Source organism: Haliotis rufescens, unplaced genomic scaffold (genome assembly GCF_023055435.1).
Source record: "Haliotis rufescens isolate VD_foot unplaced genomic scaffold, xgHalRufe1.0.p SCAF_1, whole genome shotgun sequence".
Taxonomy (NCBI): Eukaryota; Metazoa; Mollusca; class Gastropoda; order Lepetellida; family Haliotidae; genus Haliotis; species Haliotis rufescens.
Window position 1 is genome coordinate 625,530 of NW_025963779.1, and position 23,638 is coordinate 649,167.

A 23,638-nucleotide genomic window follows, 5' to 3' on the forward strand; every position below is an offset into this window, starting at 1 on the left:
GATCTCTCACCCGCTGTATGACAACAATGTCATGAGGGATCTCTCGTCCACTCTACCACAACAATGTCATGAACGATCTCTCACCCACTCTACCACAACAATGTCATGAAGGATCTCTCACCCACTCTACCACAACAATATCATGAAGAATCTCTCACCCGCTGTATGACAACAATGTCATGAAGGATCTCTCACCCACTCTACCACAACAATGTCATGAAGGATCTCTCACCCACTCTACCACAACAATATCATGAAGGATCTCTCACCCGCTGTATGACAACAATGTCATGAAGGATCTCTCACCCACTCTACCACAACAATGTCATGAAGGATCTCTCACCCACTCTACCACAACAATGTCATAATGGAACTCTCACCCACTCTATCACAACAATGTCATAATGGAACTCTCCCCCCCCCCCCCCCCCCCTCCCCCCCGTACCACAACAATGTCATGAGGGATCTCTCGTCCACTCTACCACAACAATGTCATGATGGATCTCTCACCCACCCTATCACAACAATGTCATAATGGATCTCTCGTCCACCCAACCACAACAATATCATAATGGATCGCTCACCCACTCTACCACAACAATGCCATAATGGATCTCTCACCCACTCTACCACAACAATATCATAATGGATCTCTCACCCACTCTACCACAACAATGTCATGATGGATCTCTCACCCACTCTACCACAACAATGTCATGATGGATCTCTCACCCACTCTACCACAATAATGTCATGATGGATCTCTCGTCCACTCTACCACAACAATGTCATGATGGATCTCTCACCCACTCTACCACAACAATGTCATGATGGATCTCTCACCCGCTTTATGACAAAAATGTCATAATGGATCTCTCGCCCACTCTACAACAACGATGTCATGATGGATCTCTCACCCACTCTACCACAATAATGTCATGATGGATCTCTCGTCCACTCTACCACAACAATGTCATGATGGATCTCTCACCCACTCTACCACAACAATGTCATGATGGATCTCTCACCCGCTTTATGACAAAAATGTCATAATGGATCTCTCGCCCACTCTACCACAACAATGTCATGATGGATCTCTCACCCACTCTACCACAACAATGTCATAATGGATCTCTCACCCATCCTACCACAACAATGTCATAATGGATCTCTCGTCCACTCTACCACAACAATGTCATGATGGATATCTCACCCAAACTAAAACTACAATGTCATGATGGATCTCTCACCCACTCTACCACAACGATGTCATGATGGATCTCTCACCCACCCAACCACAACAATGTCGTAATGGATCTCTCACCCACTCTACCACAACAATGTCATGATGGATCTCTCACCCACTCTACCAAAACAATGTCAGAATGGAACTTTCACCCACCCAACCACAACAATGTCATAATGGATCTCTCACCCACTCTACCACAACAATGTCATAATGGAACTATCCCCCACTCTACCACAACAATGTCATAATGGATCTCTCGTCCACCCAACCACAACAATATCATAATGGATCGTTCACCCACTCTACCACAACAATGCCATAATGGATCTCTCACCCACTCTACCACAACAATATCATAATGGATCTCTCACCCACTCTACCACAACAATGTCATGATGGATCTCTCACCCACTCTACCACAACAATGTCATAATGGAACTATCCCCCACTCTACCACAACAATGTCATAAGGGATCTCTCGTCCACTCTACCACAACAATGTCATGATGGATCTCTCGTCCACTCTACCACAACAATGTCATGATGGATCTCTCACCCACTCTACCACAACAATGTCATGATGGATCTCTCGTCCACTCTACCACAACAATGTCATGATGGATCTCTCACCCACTCTACCACAACAATGTCATGATGGATCTCTCACCCGCTTTATGACAAAAATGTCATAATGGATCTCTCACCCACTCTACAACAACGATGTCATGATGGATCTCTCACCCACCCTATCACAACAATGTCATAATGGATCTCTCGTCCACCCAACCACAACAATATCATAATGGATCGCTCACCCACTCTACCACAACAATGCCATAATGGATCTCTCACCCACTCTACCACAACAATATCATAATGGATCTCTCACCCACTCTACCACAACAATGTCATGATGGATCTCTCACCCACTCTACCACAACAATGTCATGATGGATCTCTCACCCACTCTACCACAATAATGTCATGATGGATCTCTCGTCCACTCTACCACAACAATGTCATGATGGATCTCTCGTCCACTCTACCACAACAATGTCATGATGGATCTCTCACCCGCTTTATGACAAAAATGTCATAATGGATCTCTCACCCACTCTACAACAACGATGTCATGATGGATCTCTCACCCACCCTACCACAACAATGTCATAATGGATCTCTCACCCACTCTACCACAACAATGTCATAATGGATCTCTCACCCACTCTACCACAACAATGTCATGATGGATCTCTCACCCACTCTACCACAACAATGTCATGATGGATCTCTCACCCATCCTACCACAACAATGTCATAATGGATCTCTCGTCCACTCTACCACAACAATGTCATGATGGATCTCTCACCCACTCTACCACAACAATGTCATGATGGATCTCTCACCCACTCTACCACAACAATGTCATGATGGATCTCTCGTCCACTCTACCACAACAATGTCATGATGGATCTCTCACCCACTCTACCACAACAATGTCATGATGGATCTCTCACCCGCTTTATGACAAAAATGTCATAATGGATCTCTCACCCACTCTACAACAACGATGTCATGATGGATCTCTCACCCACCCTATCACAACAATGTCATAATGGATCTCTCGTCCACCCAACCACAACAATATCATAATGGATCGCTCACCCACTCTACCACAACAATGCCATAATGGATCTCTCACCCACTCTACCACAACAATATCATAATGGATCTCTCACCCACTCTACCACAACAATGTCATGATGGATCTCTCACCCACTCTACCACAACAATGTCATGATGGATCTCTCACCCACTCTACCACAATAATGTCATGATGGATCTCTCGTCCACTCTACCACAACAATGTCATGATGGATCTCTCACCCACTCTACCACAACAATGTCATGATGGATCTCTCACCCGCTTTATGACAAAAATGTCATAATGGATCTCTCGCCCACTCTACAACAACGATGTCATGATGGATCTCTCACCCACTCTACCACAATAATGTCATGATGGATCTCTCGTCCACTCTACCACAACAATGTCATGATGGATCTCTCACCCACTCTACCACAACAATGTCATGATGGATCTCTCACCCGCTTTATGACAAAAATGTCATAATGGATCTCTCGCCCACTCTACCACAACAATGTCATGATGGATCTCTCACCCACTCTACCACAACAATGTCATAATGGATCTCTCACCCATCCTACCACAACAATGTCATAATGGATCTCTCGTCCACTCTACCACAACAATGTCATGATGGATATCTCACCCAAACTAAAACTACAATGTCATGATGGATCTCTCACCCACTCTACCACAACGATGTCATGATGGATCTCTCACCCACCCAACCACAACAATGTCGTAATGGATCTCTCACCCACTCTACCACAACAATGTCATGATGGATCTCTCACCCACTCTACCAAAACAATGTCAGAATGGAACTTTCACCCACCCAACCACAACAATGTCATAATGAATCTCTCACCCACTCTACCACAACAATGTCATAATGGAACTATCCCCCACTCTACCACAACAATGTCATAATGGATCTCTCGTCCACTCTACCACGACAATGTCATGATGGATCTCTCACCCACCCTACCACAACAATGTCCAAATGGAACTCTCACCCACTTTACCACAACAATGTCATAATGGATCTCTCACCCACTCTACCACAACAATGTCATGATGGATCTCTCACCCAGTCTACCACAACAATATCATAATGGATATCTCACCCAAACTAAAACTACAATGTCATGATGGATCTCTCACCCACTTTACCACAACAATGTCATGAAGGATCTCTCACCCACTCTACCACAACAATGTCATAATGGAACTCTCACCCACTCTATCACAACAATGTCATAATGGAACTCTCCCCCCCCCCCCCCCCCCCCCCCCCGTACCACAACAATGTCATGATGGATCTCTCGTCCACTCTACCACAACAATGTCATGATGGATCTCTCACCCACCCTATCACAACAATGTCATAATGGATCTCTCGTCCACCCAACCACAACAATATCATAATGGATCGCTCACCCACTCTACCACAACAATGCCATAATGGATCTCTCACCCACTCTACCACAACAATATCATAATGGATCTCTCACCCACTCTACCACAACAATGTCATGATGGATCTCTCACCCACTCTACCACAACAATGTCATGATGGATCTCTCACCCACTCTACCACAATAATGTCATGATGGATCTCTCGTCCACTCTACCACAACAATGTCATGATGGATCTCTCACCCACTCTACCACAACAATGTCATGAAGGATCTCTCACCCGCTTTATGACAAAAATGTCATAATGGATCTCTCACCCACTCTACAACAACGATGTCATGATGGATCTCTCACCCACCCTACCACAACAATGTCATGATGGATCTCTCACCCACTCTACCACAACAATGTCATAATGGATCTCTCACCCATCCTACCACAACAATGTCATAATGGATATCTCGTCCACTCTACCACAACAATGTCATGATGGATATCTCACCCAAACTAAAACTACAATGTCATGATTGATCTCTCACCCACTCTACCACAACGATGTCATGATGGATCTCTCACCCACCCAACCACAACAATGTCGTAATGGATCTCTCACCCACTCTACCACAACAATGTCATGATGGATCTCTCACCCACTCTACCACAACAATGTCATAATGGAACTGTCACCCACTCTACGACAACAATGTCATAATGGATCTCTCGTCCACTCTACCACAACAATGTCATGATGGATCTCTCACCCACCCTACCACAACAATGTCCAAATGGAACTCTCACCCACTTTACCACAACAATGTCATAATGGATCTCTCACCCACTCTACCACAACAATGTCATGATGGATCTCTCACCCAGTCTACCACAACAATGTCATAATGGATATCTCACCCAAACTAAAACTACAATGTCATGATGGATCTCTCACCCACCCTACCACAACAATGTCCAAATGGAACTCTCACCCACTTTACCACAACAATGTCATGAAGGATCTCTCACCCACTCTACCACAACAATGTCATAATCGAACTCTCACCCACTCTACCACAACAATGTCATAATGGAACTCTCACCCACCCTATCACAACAATGTCATGATGGATCTCCCACCCAGTCTACCACAACAATGTCATAATGGATCTCTCACCCACTCTATTACAACAATGTCATGAAGGATCTCTCCCCCACCCTACCACAACAATGTCATAATGGATCTCTCACCCACTCTATCACAACAATGTCATAATGGATCTCTCACCCACTCTATCACAACAATGTCATGAAGGATCTCTCACCCACTCTACCACAACAATGACATGAAGGATCTCTCACCCACTCTACCACAACAATGTCATGAAGGATCTCTCACCCGGTGTATGACAACAATGTCATGAGGGATCTCTCGTCCAATCTACCACAACAATATCATGAAGGATCTCTCACCCGCTGTATGACAACAATGTCATGAGGGATCTCTCGTCCACTCTACCACAACAATGTCATGAACGATCTCTCACCCACTCTACCACAACAATGTCATGAAGGATCTCTCACCCACTCTACCACAACAATATCATGAAGAATCTCTCACCCGCTGTATGACAACAATGTCATGAAGGATCTCTCACCCACTCTACCACAACAATGTCATGAAGGATCTCTCACCCACTCTACCACAACAATATCATGAAGGATCTCTCACCCGCTGTATGACAACAATGTCATGAAGGATCTCTCACCCACTCTACCACAACAATGTCATGAAGGATCTCTCACCCACTCTACCACAACAATATCATGAAGGATCTCTCACCCGCTGTATGACAACAATGTCATGAAGGATCTCTCACCCACCCTACCACAACAATGTCATAATGGATCGCTCACCCACTCTACCACAACAATGTCATGAAGGATCTCTCACCCACCCTACCTCAACAATGTCATGAAGGATCTCTCACCCACTCTACCACAACAATGTCATGAAGGATCTCTCACCCGCTGTATGACAACAATGTCATGAGGGATCTCTCGTCCACTCTACCATAACAATATCATGAAGGATCTCTCACCCGCTGTATGACAACAATGTCATGAGGGATCTCTCGTCCACTCTACCACAACAATGTCATGATGGATCTCTCACCCACTCTACCACAACAATGTCATGATGGATCTTTCGTCCACTCTACCACAACAATGTCATGATGGATCTCTCACCCACTCTACCACAACGATGTCATAATGGAACTGTCACCCACTCTATCACAACAATGTCATGTTGGATCTCTCACCCACTCTGCCAAAATAGTGTCATGGTTGCCTTTCTCCCACTCTACCACAACGATGTCATGATGCACCTCTCAATCACTCTATCACAACAATGCCATGAAGGATCTCTCACCGGCTCTACAACAAATATGGCGAAGTCTGCCTGCTGACGGACTAGGAAGGGGATGAGGTGATTGAGGAGCACCACAAGGTGGCGTTGTCTGTTCCTGTATGCCACAATGACAGCTGTCTTAGTTCGAGACACACACTCTGGGGGCTTGAAGTGACCGCCTGGTCGACTCGAGATATACTTTCCGATAAGTCCTTCCAGCGTGACCAGACTCTCGTTTATGGAAGAAACACCAACTAAAACAAGAAGAGATTACAGCCTCCATCAATGTATTACAGTCTCCTTCAATGTATCACAGCCTCCATCAATGTATTACAGTCTACATCAATGTATTACAGCCTCCGTCAATGTATTACAGTCTACATCAATGTATTAGAGCTTCCATCAACATTACTGTCTACATCAATGTATTACAGCCTCAATCAATGTATTACAGCCTCCATCAATGTATTACAGTCTACATCAATGTATTACAGCTTCCATCATTGTATTACAGCCTCCATCAATGTATTATAGTCTACATCAATGCTTGGTATGACTGTATTACAGCCTCCATCAATGTATTACAGCCTCCATCAATGCATAACAGCCTCAATCAATGAATTACAGTCTACATCAATGTATTACAATCCCCATCAATGTATTACAGCCTCCATCGATGTATTACAGTCTACATAACTGTATTACAGCCTCAATCAATGTATTACAGTCTACATCAATGCTTCTTATGACTGTATAACAGCCTCCATCAATGTTTTACAGCATCCATCAATGTATTACAGCCTCCATCAATGTATTACAGTCTACATCAATGTATTACAGCCACCATCAATGTATTATAGTCTACATCAATGCTTCTTATGACTGTATTACAGCCTCCATCAATGTATTACAGCCTCCATCAATGTATTACAGCCTCAATCAATGTATTACAGTCTACATCAATGTATTACAGCCTCCATCAATGTATTACATCCTCCATCAATGTATTACAGTCTACATCAATGTATTACAGCCTCCATCAATGTATTACAGCCTCCATCAATGTATTACATCCTCCATCAATGTATTACAGTCTACATCAATGTATTACAGCCTCCATCAATGTATTACAGCCTCCATCAATGTATTACAGCCTCCATCAATGTATTACAGTCTACATCAATGTATTACAGCCACCATCAATGTAATATATTTTACATCAATGCTTCTTATGACTGTATTACAGCCTCCATCAATGTATTACAGCCTCCATCAATGTATTACAGCCTCAATCAATGGATTACAGTCTACATCAATGTATTACAACCTCCATCAATGTATTACATCCTCCATCAATGTATTACAGTCTACATCAATGTATTACAGCCTCCATCAATGTATTACAGCCTCCATCAATGTATTACATCCTCCATCAATGTATTACAGTCTACATCAATGTATTACAGCTTCCATCAATGTTTTACAGCATCCATCAATGTATTACAGCCTCCATCAATGTATTACATCCTCCATCAATGTATTACAGTCTACAACAATGTATTACAGCTGCCATCAATGTATTACATCCTCCATCAATGTATTACAGCCTCCATCAATGTATTACATCCTCCATTAATGTATAACAGCCTCAATCAATGTATTACAGTCTACATCAATGTATTACAATCCCAATCAATGTATTACAGACTCCATCAATGTATTACAGCCCCCATCGATGTATTACAGTCTCCATCAATGTATTACAGCCTCGATCAATGTATTGTAGTCTACATTTTTTGTTATTACAGTCTACATCAATGCTTGGTGTGACTGTATTACAGCCTCCATCAATGGATTACAGCCTCCATCAATATATTACAGTCCCCTTCAATGTATTACAGCCTCCATCAATGTATAACAGCATCCATCAATGTATTACAGCCTCCATCAATGTATTACAGCCTCCATCAATGTATTACAGCCTCCATCAATGTATTACAGCCTCCATCAATGTATTAAAGCCTCCATCAATGTATTACAGTCTACATCAATGTATTACAGCCTCCATCAATGTATTACAGTCTACATCAATGTATTACAGCCACCATCAATGTATTATAGTCTACATCAATGCTTCTTATGACTGTATTACAGCCTCCATCAATGTATTACAGCCTCCATCAATGTATTACAGCCTCAATCAATGGATTACAGTCTACATCAATGTATTACAGCCTCCATCAATGTATTACAGTCTACATCAATGTATTACAGCCTCCATCAATGTATTACAGCCTCCATCAATGTATTACATCCTCCATCAATGTATTACAGTCTACATCAATGTATTACAGCCTCCATCAATGTATTACAGCCTCCATCAATGTATTACAGCCTCCATCAATGTATTACAGTCTACATCAATGTATTACAGCCACCATCAATGTAATATATTTTACATCAATGCTTCTTATGACTGTATTACAGCCTCCATCAATGTATTACAGCCTCCATCAATGTATTACAGCCTCAATCAATGGATTACAGTCTACATCAATGTATTACAACCTCCATCAATGTATTACATCCTCCATCAATGTATTACAGTCTACATCAATGTATTACAGCCTCCATCAATGTATTACAGCCTCCATCAATGTATTACATCCTCCATCAATGTATTACAGTCTACATCAATGTATTACAGCTTCCATCAATGTTTTACAGCATCCATCAATGTATTACAGCCTCCATCAATGTATTACATCCTCCATCAATGTATTACAGTCTACAACAATGTATTACAGCTGCCATCAATGTATTACATCCTCCATCAATGTATTACAGCCTCCATCAATGTATTACAGCCTCCATTAATGTATAACAGCCTCAATCAATGTATTACAGTCTACATCAATGTATTACAATCCCAATCAATGTATTACAGCCTCCATCAATGTATTACAGCCCCCATCGATGTATTACAGTCTCCATCAATGTATTACAGCCTCGATCAATGTATTGTAGTCTACATTTTTTGTTATTACAGTCTACATCAATGCTTGGTGTGACTGTATTACAGCCTCCATCAATGGATTACAGCCTCCATCAATATATTACTACAAAAGGTAATAGATCATAGGCACCTAGTTAGTGTAACGCATAACCTATGCAACACAGGTCCCCGGTATACGTACAGAAGTAAAGACAATGCTAATACATCACTTATTGACTATGCCCTCATACCATCCAACATGCGTAACTGCATCATCCAGTGCAGCATACTTGATCAATGTCAGTACGATACTTCGGACCACTTGCCTTGCCTTGTCTGCATACAATGTACACATCAAACCCCACCCAATATGGAAACAACACATGTTCCAAAGTGGCCCAAGGCAGACGAAATACACATAATTATGTATACAAAAGAAGTTGACACACTTCTCTCCTCTGTATGTATAGCATCTGACCACGTTCAACCTGATGTCATAGAGCATTTTAACGAAGAGCTAAGTAAATGTCTTATGAAGGCCAGCTCTAACAATATCCCCCAAAGTGTATATAGATCACATTTGAAGCCCTATTGGAAAACTGATGGGTTAAATCAGTCCCACTATGAAATGAGGTCGGCCAGACGAGAATGGATAGCAGATAATAGACCACGGGGAGGAAACTCTAGATTATACAAATCCTATAAAAATGCAAAAAGGGAATTTAGACGTTTGCACCGAAAATCAAAACGTAAACAGCGCAAAGAAATAAGTACAGAACTAGAAAAGACATGTGAAGCCGATATAAACACATTCTATAAACATGTTCGTAAGTTGAGACGCAAGAGTCCGGTTATTGATAAATTAGTTTACAATGGACGTAGTGCTGTTTCTTCAGCTGATATATGTAAACTGTGGGGTGACTATTATTCAGACTTGGCAAAACCTCACCAGTCTGATGATTTTGACGAAAACTTTAAACTCACCATTGTATCAAAACTTCATTATATCATGGAACAAAATCGTCATAATCATGATCCACTAGATGATATCCTGTATACAGAAATCCAAGTCCCAGAAATAAGATCACATATACACAACCTTAAAAGAAACAAATCTCCAGGACCTGATGGTATCACAAATGAACACCTGATATTTGGAGGAGAGATGCTTGTAGTAACCCTCAAACACCTATTCAATCAAATACTTGCATCCCAGTATTATCCATGTGCCTTCAGAAAAGGCATGATAATACCTATTTATAAAGGCAAAAACGACAAACATGATCCACGTAACTACAGGGGCATAACTCTTACATCGTGCCTATCTAAACTCCTAGAGAAAATCATTCTAAGTAGAATAGAAAAATATACACCCAGTAATCTCCAATCATTCCCCGATACTTTACAATTTGGTTTCAGAAAGGAACATGGAGCAATCATGTCTGTATTCACCGTTTTAGAATGTGTTAATTTTTACCTAGAAAGAGAATCACAAGTGTTTGCTGCATTTTTAGATAATGAAAAAGCTTTCGATCGTATTTGGCACGACGGTCTTTTTGTTAAATTACATGACCTTGGTGTGAAAGGTAAATTATGGAACTTACTTTTCCATAGCTATACAGACAGCTGTGCTTTTATATCCTACAACGGAGAAAGATCTGACGTGTTTCCCATTAAACAAGGTGTTGGGCAAGGTCGAGTTATGTCAGCATGGTTCTTTCTCGTTTTCATAAATGACCTTATATGTGAACTAAGGAAAGCAAACGATGGCCTCTCTGTTTATGGCATCTATATACCCTGTGTGTTATTGGCCGATGACACAACGCTCTTGTCTACAACCCCACGGGGCTTACAGTCTTCCCTTGATTCAGTTCGTTTATATGCCAACAAATGGAGACTCACCTATAATGCCTCCAAGAGTAAATCACTTGTATTCTGCAAAACACGCCAGCGTCATAATAAAGTAACCTACAAATTTGGCGATGCAATAATTGACACTTCCGACTCCGTCAAATATGGCGGAATAATCATAAACAATAATTTATCCTGTAAAGAAAGAATCATGACATGTTGCTCAAAAGCAAGAAAAAGTGTTAATTCACTACGATCACTCGGCCTCAACGACTCAGACCTCCACCCAGTTGCATGTGTCAATATATGGAAAAGAATGATTTTATCTACAAGTTTTTATGGATGTGAATTGTTACCAGCCTTTTACGGTAAAGAACTTGAAATGATTGAATGTACACAACGTTACTTTGCTCGTCATATACAAGGATTTGGTAAAAGACATCCAACCGATTCGTCTATTTCTAACTTGGGAATGTGGTCAATGAATGGCTACATTGATAAATGTAGACTACAATTATTAGGAAGGCTCTGCAATAACGATTGTAACTCAATAACAAAAGACCTATTTTGTGCTCACATTGCTACCAACGCTTTTGTCAATATTAGCCGTCCAGTAAGCATATGTAACATCCTTCTATATACTGCTAAAAAATACCATTTGGATAACTATATAAAGGGATACACTGATAGCGGTTCGTTCCCAACAAAATCGGCTTGGCGAGCTCTTGTAATCAGACGTCTATCAGAGAATGAACAGTACATCTGGAGAGAGAGACTAGCACAGAGACCGGATCTTTCACGATACCATAAAATTCATAAACGGTTACAAATGCATGTTCTTTATAATGTAATGTATCTCTATCCACATCTAAGACAACCCCTGCAACTTTGTATTAAAATCGGATCAAGAGCAAAAGTGTCGAAAGAATGTAACCATTGCAATAGACATTGCTATGACTATGATTGCCATATTATTTTGCACTGTGAAATGTTTATGCCTGACAGAAATAATTTCTTCTCATGCCTAATTGATAAACTTGATGTAGATGTATACGTGAAAATAGATATGCTTGACGATGATGATATGCTTTCATTCTTTCTCGGTGCAGATGTCCATGACTTGACAAACGAACTTGATTACGATACTTGGCAAAGCATCATACTGTCTTTCTGCCACTTCATATGGAATTTAAAGAATTACCTTATGTATATCTACTAGATACCTTTCTGCTATCAAAATGTACATTGTAAATTGTTTATTCATAGCAGTGTATAACATCATTTCTTTGTATATAGTCAAGTAATTTCATTGATGTATTGTAAATAATGTACTTGCCCATGTAAAATCTTCGGATTCAACTCTGGAGGAAATAAAGAAATTCATTCATTCATTCATTCATTCAATGTATTACAGCCTCCATCAATATATTACAGTCTACATCAATGTATTACAGACTCAATCAATGTATTACAGTCTATTTCAATGTATTACAGCCTCCATCAATGTATTACAACTTCCATCAATGTATTACACTCTACACCAATGTATTACAGCCTCCATCAATGTATTACAATCCCAATCAATGTATTACAGCCTCCATCAATGTATTACAATCCCAATCAATGTATTACAGCCTCCATCAATGTATTACAGTCTACATCATTGTATTACAGCCTCCATCAATGTATTATAGTCTACATCAATGCTTGGTATGACTGTATTAAAGCCTCCATCAATGTATTACAGCCTCCATCAATGTATAACAGCCTCAATCAATGAATTACAGTCTACATCAATGTATTACAATCCCCATCAATGTATTACAGCCTCCATCGATGTATTACAGTCTACATAACTGTATTACAGCCTCCATCAATGTATTACAGTCTACATCAATGCTTCTTATGACTGTATAACAGCCTCCATCAATGTTTTACAGCATCCATCAATGTATTACAGCCTCCATCAATGTATTACAGTCTACATCAATGTATTACAGCCACCATCAATGTATTATAGTCTACATCAATGCTTCTTATGACTGTATTACAGCCTCCATCAATGTTTTACAGCATCCATCAATGTATTACAGCCTCCATCAATGTATTACAGCCTCAATCAAAGGATCACAGTCTACATCAATGTATTACAGCCTCCATCAATGTATTACATCCTCCATCAATGTATTACAGTCTACATCAATGTATTACAGTCTACATCAATGTAGTACAGCCTCCATCAATGTATTACAGCCTCCATCAATGTATTACATCCTCCATCAATGTATTACAGTCTACATCAATGTATTACAGCTTCCATCAATGTTTTACATCCTCCATCAATGTATTACAGCCTCCATCAATGTATTACATCCTCCATCAATGTATTACAGTCTACAACAATGTATTACAGCCGCCATCAATGTATTACATCCTCCATCAATGTATTACAGTCTACATGAATGTATTACAGCCTCCATCAATGTATTACAGCCTCCATTAATGTATAACAGCCTCAATCAATGTATTACAGTCTACATCAATGTATTACAATCCCAATCAATGAATTACAGCCTCCATCAATGTATTACAGCCCCCATCAATGTATTACAGTCTCCATCAATGTATTACATCCTCCATCAATGTATTACAGTCTACATCAATGTATTACAGTCTACATCAATGTAGTACAGCCTCCATCAATGTATTACAGTCTACATCAATGTATTACAGTCTACATCAATGTAGTACAGCCTCCATCAATGTATTACAGCCTCCATCAATGTATTACATCCTCCATCAATGTATTACAGTCTACATCAATGTATTACAGCTTCCATCAATGTTTTACAGCATCCATCAATGTATTACAGTCTACATCAATGTATTACAGCCTCCATCAATGTATTACAACTTCCATCAATGTATTAAAGTCTACACCAATGTATTACAGCCTCCATCAATGTATTACAGTCTACATCAATGTATTACAGCCTCCACCAATGTATTACAGTCTCCATCAATGTATTACAGCCTTCATGAATGTATTACAGCCTCCATCAATGTATTACAACCTCCATCAATGTATTACAGTCTACATCAATGTATTACAGCCTCCATCAATGTATTACAGTCTACATCAATGTATTACAGTCTACATCAATGTATTACAGCTTCCATCAATGTATTACAGTCTACGTCAATGTATTACAGCCTCCATCAATGTATTACAGTCTACATCAATGTATTACAGTCTACATCAATGTATTACAGTCTACATCAATGTGTTACAGCCTCCATCAATGTATTACAGCCTCCATCAATGTATGATAGTCTACATCAATGTATTACAGTCTACATCCATTTATTACAGCCTCCATCAATGTATAACAGCCTCCATCAATGTATTACAGCCTCCATCAATGTATTATAGTCTACATCAATGTATTATAGTCTACATCCATTTATTACAGCCTCCATCAATGTATAACAGCCTCCATCAATGTATTACAGTCTACATCAATGTATTACAGCCTCCATCAATGTATTACAGCCTCCATCAATGTATTATAGTCTACATCAATGTATTACAGTCTATATCCATTTATTACAGCCTCCATCAATGTATAACAGCCTCCATCAATGTATTACAGTCTACATCAATGTATTACAGTCTACATCAATGTATTACAGCCTCCATCAATGTATTACAGCCTCCATCAATGTATTACAGTCTACATCCATGTATTACAGTCTACATCAATGTATTACAGCCTCCATCAATGTATTACAGCCTCCATCAATGTATAACAGCCTCCATCAATGTATTACAGTCTACATCAATGTAATACAGTCTACATCAATGTATTACAGCCTCCATCAATGTATTACAGTCTACATCAATGTATTACAGTTTACATCAATGTATTACAGCCTCCATCAATGTATTACAGCCTCCATCAATGTATTACAGTCTACATCAATGTATTACAGTCTACATCAATGTGTTACAGCCTCCATCAATGTATAACAGCCTCCATCAATGTATGATAGTCTACATCAATGTATTACAGTCTACATCCATTTATTACAGCCTCCATCAATGTATAACAGCCTCCATCAATGTATTACAGCCTCCATCAATGTATTATAGTCTACATCAATGTATTATAGTCTACATCCATTTATTACAGCCTCCATCAATGTATAACAGCCTCCATCAATGTATTACAGTCTACATCAATGTATTACAGTCTACATCAATGTATTACAGCCTCCATCAATGTATCACAGCCTCCATCAATGTATTATAGTCTACATCAATGTATTACAGTCTACATCCATTTATTACAGCCTCCATCAATGTATAACAGCCTCCATCAATGTATTACAGTCTACATCAATGTATTACAGTCTACATCAATGTATTACAGCCTCCATCAATGTATTACAGCCTCCATCAATGTATTACAGTCTACATCAATGTATTACAGTCTACATCAATGTATTACAGCCTCCATCAATGTATTACAGCCTCCATCAATGTATAACAGCCTCCATCAATGTATTACAGTCTACATCAATGTAATACAGTCTACATCAATGTATTACAGCCTCCATCAATGTATTATAGTCTACATCAATGTATTACAGTGTACATCAATGTATTACAGTCTACATCAATGTATTACAGTCTACATCAATGTATTACAGTCTACATCAATGTATTACAGTCTACATCAATGTATTACAGCCTCCATCAATGTATTACAGCCTCCATCAATGTATAACAGCCTCCATCAATGTATTACACTCTACATCAATGTATTACAGTCTACATCAATGTATTACAGTCTACATCAATGTATTACAGCCTCCATCAATGTATTACAGCCTCCATCAATGTATTACAGTCTACATCAATGTATTACAGTCTACATCAATGTATTACAGCCTCCATCAATGTATAACAGCCTCCATCAATGTATTACAGTCTACATCCATTTATTACAGCCTCCATCAATGTATAACAGCCTCCATCAATGTATTACAGCCTCCATCAATGTATTATAGTCTACATCAATGTATTATAGTCTACATCCATTTATTACAGCCTCCATCAATGTATAACAGCCTCCATCAATGTATTACAGTCTACATCAATGTATTACAGTCTACATCAATGTATTACAGCCTCCATCAATGTATCACAGCCTCCATCAATGTATTATAGTCTACATCAATGTATTACAGTCTACATCCATTTATTACAGCCTCCATCAATGTATAACAGCCTCCATCAATGTATTACAGTCTACATCAATGTATTACAGTCTACATCAATGTATTACAGCCTCCATCAATGTATTACAGCCTCCATCAATGTATTACAGTCTACATCAATGTATTACAGTCTACATCAATGTGTTACAGCCTCCATCAATGTATTACAGCCTCCATCAATGTATGATAGTCTACATCAATGTATTACAGTCTACATCCATTTATTACAGCCTCCATCAATGTATAACAGCCTCCATCAATGTATTACAGCCTCCATCAATGTATTATAGTCTACATCAATGTATTATAGTCTACATCCATTTATTACAGCCTCCATCAATGTATAACAGCCTCCATCAATGTATTACAGTCTACATCAATGTATTACAGTCTACATCAATGTATTACAGCCTCCATCAATGTATCACAGCCTCCATCAATGTATTATAGTCTACATCAATGTATTACAGTCTACATCCATTTATTACAGCCTCCATCAATGTATAACAGCCTCCATCAATGTATTACAGTCTACATCAATGTATTACAGTCTACATCAATGTATTACAGCCTCCATCAATGTATTACAGCCTCCATCAATGTATTACAGTCTACATCAATGTATTACAGTCTACATCAATGTATTACAGCCTCCATCAATGTATTACAGCCTCCATCAATGTATAACAGCCTCCATCAATGTATTACAGTCTACATCAATGTAATACAGTCTACATCAATGTATTACAGCCTCCATCAATGTATTATAGTCTACATCAATGTATTACAGTGTACATCAATGTATTACAGTCTACATCAATGTATTACAGTCTACATCAATGTATTACAGTCTACATCAATGTATTACAGTCTACATCAATGTATTACAGCCTCCATCAATGTATTACAGCCTCCATCAATGTATAACAGCCTCCATCAATGTATTACACTCTACATCAATGTATTACAGTCTACATCAATGTATTACAGTCTACATCAATGTATTACAGCCTCCATCAATGTATTACAGCCTCCATCAATGTATTACAGTCTACATCAATGTATTACAGTCTACATCAATGTATTACAGCCTCCATCAATGTATAACAGCCTCCATCAATGTATTACAGTCTACATCCATTTATTACAGCCTCCATCAATCTATAACAGCCTCCATCAATGTATTACAGTCTACATCAATGTATTACAGTCTACATCAATGTATTACAGTTTACATCAATGTATTACAGCTTCCATCAATGTATTACAGTCTACATCAATGTATTACAGTCTACATCAATGTATTACAGTTTACATCAATGTATTACAGTCTACATCAATGTATTACAGCCTCCATCAAAGTATTACAGCCTCCATCAATGTATTATAGTCTACATCCATTTATTACAGCCTCCATCAATGTATAACAGCCTCCATCAATGTATTATAGTCTACATCAATGTATTACAGTCTACATCAATGTATTACAGTCTACATCAATGTATTACAGCCTCCATCAATGTATTATAGTCTACATCAATGCATTACAGCCTCCATCAATGTATTACAGCCTGCATCAATGTATTACATTCTACATCCATTTATTACAGCCTCCATCAATGTATAACAGCCTCCATCAATGTATTACAGTCTACATGAATGTATTACAGTCTACATCAATGTATTACAGTCTACATCAATGTATTACAGCCTCCATCAATGTATTACAGTCTACATCCATTTATTACAGCCTCCATCAACGTATAACAGCCTCCATCAATGTATTACAGTCTACATCAATGTATTACAGACTCCATCAATGTATTACAGCCTCCATCAATGTATTACAGTCTACATCAATGTATTACAGTCTACATCAATGTATTACAGCCTCCGTCAATGTATTACAGCCTCCATCAATGTATTACAGTCTACATCAATGTATTACAATCTACATCAATGTATTACAGTTTACATCAATGTATTACAGCCTCCATCAATGTATTACAGTCTACATCAATGTATTACAGTCTACATCAATGTATTACAGTTTACATCAATGTATTACAGTCTACATCAATGTATTACAGCCTCCATCAATGTATTACAGCCTCCATCAATGTATTATAGTCTACATCCATTTATTACAGCCTCCATCAATGTATAACAGCCTCCATCAATGTATTACAGCCTCCATCAATGTATTATAGTCTACATCAATGTATTACAGTCTACATCACTGTATTACAGCCTCCGTCAATGTATTACAGCCTCCATCAATGTATTACAGTCTACATCAATGTATTACAGTCTACATCACTGTATTACAGTTTACATCAATGTATTACAGTCTCCATCAATGTATTACAGTCTACATCAATGTATTACAGTCTACATCAATGTATTACAGTCTACATCAATGTATTACAGTCTACATCAATGTATTACAGTCTACATCAATGTATTACAGCCTCCATCAATGTATTACAGCCTCCATCAATGTATTATAGTGTACATCAATGTATTACAGTCTACATCAATGTATTACAGTCTCCATCAATGTATTACAGTCTACATCAATGTATTACAGTCTACATCAATGTATTACAGCCTCCATCAATGTATTACAGCCTCCATCAATGTATAACAGCCTCCATCAATGTATTACAGTCTACATCAATGTATTACAGTCTACATCAATGTATTACAGTCTACATCAATGTATTACAGCCTCCATCAATGTATTACAGCCTCCATCAATGTATTACAGTCTACATCAATGTATTACAGTCTACATCAATGTATTACAGCCTCCATCAATGTATTACAGCCTCCATCAATGTATTATAGTCTACATCCATTTATTACAGCCTCCATCAAAGTATAACAGCCTCCATCAATGTATTACAGTCTACATCAATGTATTACAGTCTACATCAATGTATTACAGTCTACATCAATGTATTACAGCCTCCATCAATGTATTATAGTCTACATCAATGTATTACAGCCTCCATCAATGTATTACAGCCTGCATCAATGTATTACATTCTACATCCATTTATTACAGCCTCCATCAATGTATAACAGCCTCCATCAATGTATTACAGTCTACATGAATGTATTACAGTCTACATCAATGTATTACAGTCTACATCAATGTATTACAGCCTCCATCAATGTATTACAGTCTACATCCATTTATTACAGCCTCCATCAACGTATAACAGCCTCCATCAATGTATTACAGTCTACATCAATGTATTACAGACTCCATCAATGTATTACAGCCTCCATCAATGTATTACAGTCTACATCAATGTATTACAGTCTACATCAATGTATTACAGCCTCCGTCAATGTATTACAGCCTCCATCAATGTATTACAGTCTACATCAATGTATTACAATCTACATCAATGTATTACAGTTTACATCAATGTATTACAGCCTCCATCAATGTATTACAGTCTACATCAATGTATTACAGTCTACATCAATGTATTACAGTTTACATCAATGTATTACAGTCTACATCAATGTATTACAGCCTCCATCAATGTATTACAGCCTCCATCAATGTATTATAGTCTACATCCATTTATTACAGCCTCCATCAATGTATAACAGCCTCCATCAATGTATTACAGCCTCCATCAATGTATTATAGTCTACATCAATGTATTACAGTCTACATCACTGTATTACAGCCTCCGTCAATGTATTACAGCCTCCATCAATGTATTACAGTCTACATCAATGTATTACAGTCTACATCACTGTATTACAGTTTACATCAATGTATTACAGTCTCCATCAATGTATTACAGTCTACATCAATGTATTACAGTCTACATCAATGTATTACAGTCTACATCAATGTATTACAGTCTACATCAATGTATTACAGTCTACATCAATGTATTACAGCCTCCATCAATGTATTACAGCCTCCATCAATGTATTATAGTGTACATCAATGTATTACAGTCTACATCAATGTATTACAGTCTCCATCAATGTATTACAGTCTACATCAATGTATTACAGTCTACATCAATGTATTACAGCCTCCATCAATGTATTACAGCCTCCATCAATGTATAACAGCCTCCATCAATGTATTACAGTCTACATCAATGTATTACAGTCTACATCAATGTATTACAGTCTACATCAATGTATTACAGCCTCCATCAATGTATTACAGCCTCCATCAATGTATTACAGTCTACATCAATGTATTACAGTCTACATCAATGTATTACAGCCTCCATCAATGTATTACAGCCTCCATCAATGTATTATAGTCTACATCCATTTATTACAGCCTCCATCAAAGTATAACAGCCTCCATCAATGTATTACAGTCTACATCAATGTATTACAGTCTACATCAATGTATTACAGTCTACATCAATGTATTACAGCCTCCATCAATGTATTATAGTCTACATCAATGTATTACAGCCTCCATCAATGTATTACAGCCTCCATCAATGTATTATAGTCTACATCCATTTATTACAGCCTCCATCAATGTATAACAGCCTCCATCAATGTATTACAGTCTACATCAATGTATTACAGTCTACATCAATGTATTACAGTCTACATCAATGTATTACAGCCTCCATCAATGTATTACAGTCTACATCCATTTATTACAGCCTCCATCAACGTATAACAGCCTCCATCAATGTATTACAGTCTACATCAATGTATTACAGTCTACATCAATGTATTACAGCCTCCATCAATGTATTACAGTCTACATCCATTTATTACAGCCTCCATCAACGTATAACAGCCTCCATCAATGTATTACAGTCTACATCAATGTATTACAGTCTACATCAATGTATTACAGCCTCCGTCAATGTATTACAGCCTCCATCAATGTATTACAGTCTACATCAATGTATTACAGTCTACATCAATGTATTACAGTTTACATCAATGTATTACAGCCTCCATCAATGTATTACAGTCTACATCAATGTATTACAGTCTACATCAATGTATTACAGTTTACATCAATGTATTACAGTCTACATCAATGTATTACAGCCTCCATCAATGTATTACAGCCTCCATCAATGTATTATAGTCTACATCCATTTATTACAGCCTCCATCAATGTATAACAGCCTCCATCAATGTATTACAGGCTCCATCAATGTATTACAGTCTACATCAATGTATTACAGTCTACATCACTGTATTACAGCCTCCGTCAATGTATTACAGCCTCCATCAATGTATTACAGTCTACATCAATGTATTACAGTCTACATCACTGTATTACAGTTTACATCAATGTATTACAGTCTCCATCAATGTATTACAGTCTACATCAATGTATTACAGTCTACATCAATGTATTACAGTCTACATCAATGTATTACAGTCTACATCAATGTATTACAGCCTCCATCAATGTATTACAGCCTCCATCAATGTATTATAGTCTACATCAATGTATTACAGTCTACATCAATGTATTACAGCCTCCATCAATGTATTACAGCCTCCATCAATGTATTATAGTCTACATCAATGTATTACAGCCTCCATCAATGTATTACAGCTTCCATCAATGTATTACAGTCTACGTCAATGTATTACAGCCTACATCAATGTATTACAGTCTACATCAATGTATTACAGTTTACATCAATGTATTACAGCCTCCATCAATGTATTACAGCCTCCATCAATGTATTACAGTCTACATCAATGTATTACAGTCTACATCAATGTGTTACAGTCTCCATCAATGTATTACAGCCTCCATCAATGTATGATAGTCTACATCAATGTATTACAGTCTACATCCATCTATTACAGCCTCCATCAATGTATAACAGCCTCCATCAATGTATTATAGTCTACATCAAGGTATTATAGTCTACATCAATGTATTACAGTCTACATCCATTTAATACAGCCTCCATCAATGTATTACAGCCTACATCAATGTATTATAGTCTACATCAATGTATTATAGTCTACATCCATTTATTACAGCCTCCATCAATGTATAACAGCCTCCATCAATGTATTACAGTCTACATCAATGTATTACAGTCTACATCAATGTATTACAGCCTCCATCAATGTATTACAGCCTCCATCAATGTATTATAGTCTACATCAATGTATTACAGTCTACATCCATTTATTACAGCCTCCATCAATGTATAACAGCCTCCATCAATGTATTACAGTCTACATCAATGTATTACAGTCTACATCAATGTATTACAGCCTCCATCAATGTATTACAGCCTCCATCAATGTATTACAGTCTACATCCATGTATTACAGTCTACATCAATGTATTACAGCCTCCATCAATGTATTACAGCCTCCATCAATGTATAACAGCCTCCATCAATGTATTCCAGTCTACATCAATGTATTACAGTCTACATCAATGTATTACAGCCTCCATCAATGTATTACAGCCTCCATCAATGTATTATAGTCTACATCAATGTATTACAGAGTACATCAATGTATTACAGTCTACATCAATGTATTACAGTCTACATCAATGTATTACAGTCTACATCAATGTATTACAGCCTCCATCAATGTATTACAGCCTCCATCAATGTATAACAGCCTCCATCAATGTATTACACTCTACATCAATGTATTACAGTCTACATCAATGTATTACAGTCTACATCAATGTATTACAGCCTCCATCAATGTATTACAGCCTCCATCAATGTATTACAGTCTACATCAATGTATTACAGTCTACATCAATGTATTAC

The 23,638-nt window shown here is 38.1% G+C and overlaps 1 protein-coding gene across 4 annotated transcripts in view; it reads right to left on the minus strand.

The window, feature by feature from the left end:
- The window catches only part of LOC124124177 (beta-1,4-galactosyltransferase 4-like), a 74,084-nt gene that overhangs the window by 28,940 nt on the left and 21,506 nt on the right, over window positions 1–23,638 (minus strand). For all 4 annotated transcript variants that reach the window (XM_046487276.2, XM_046487275.2, XM_046487274.2 and 1 more), the window contains exon 3: window positions 6,743–6,975. In XM_046487276.2, coding sequence (XP_046343232.2) covers window positions 6,743–6,975 — 233 coding nt within the window. The remainder of the gene's footprint in view (window positions 1–6,742; window positions 6,976–23,638) is intronic.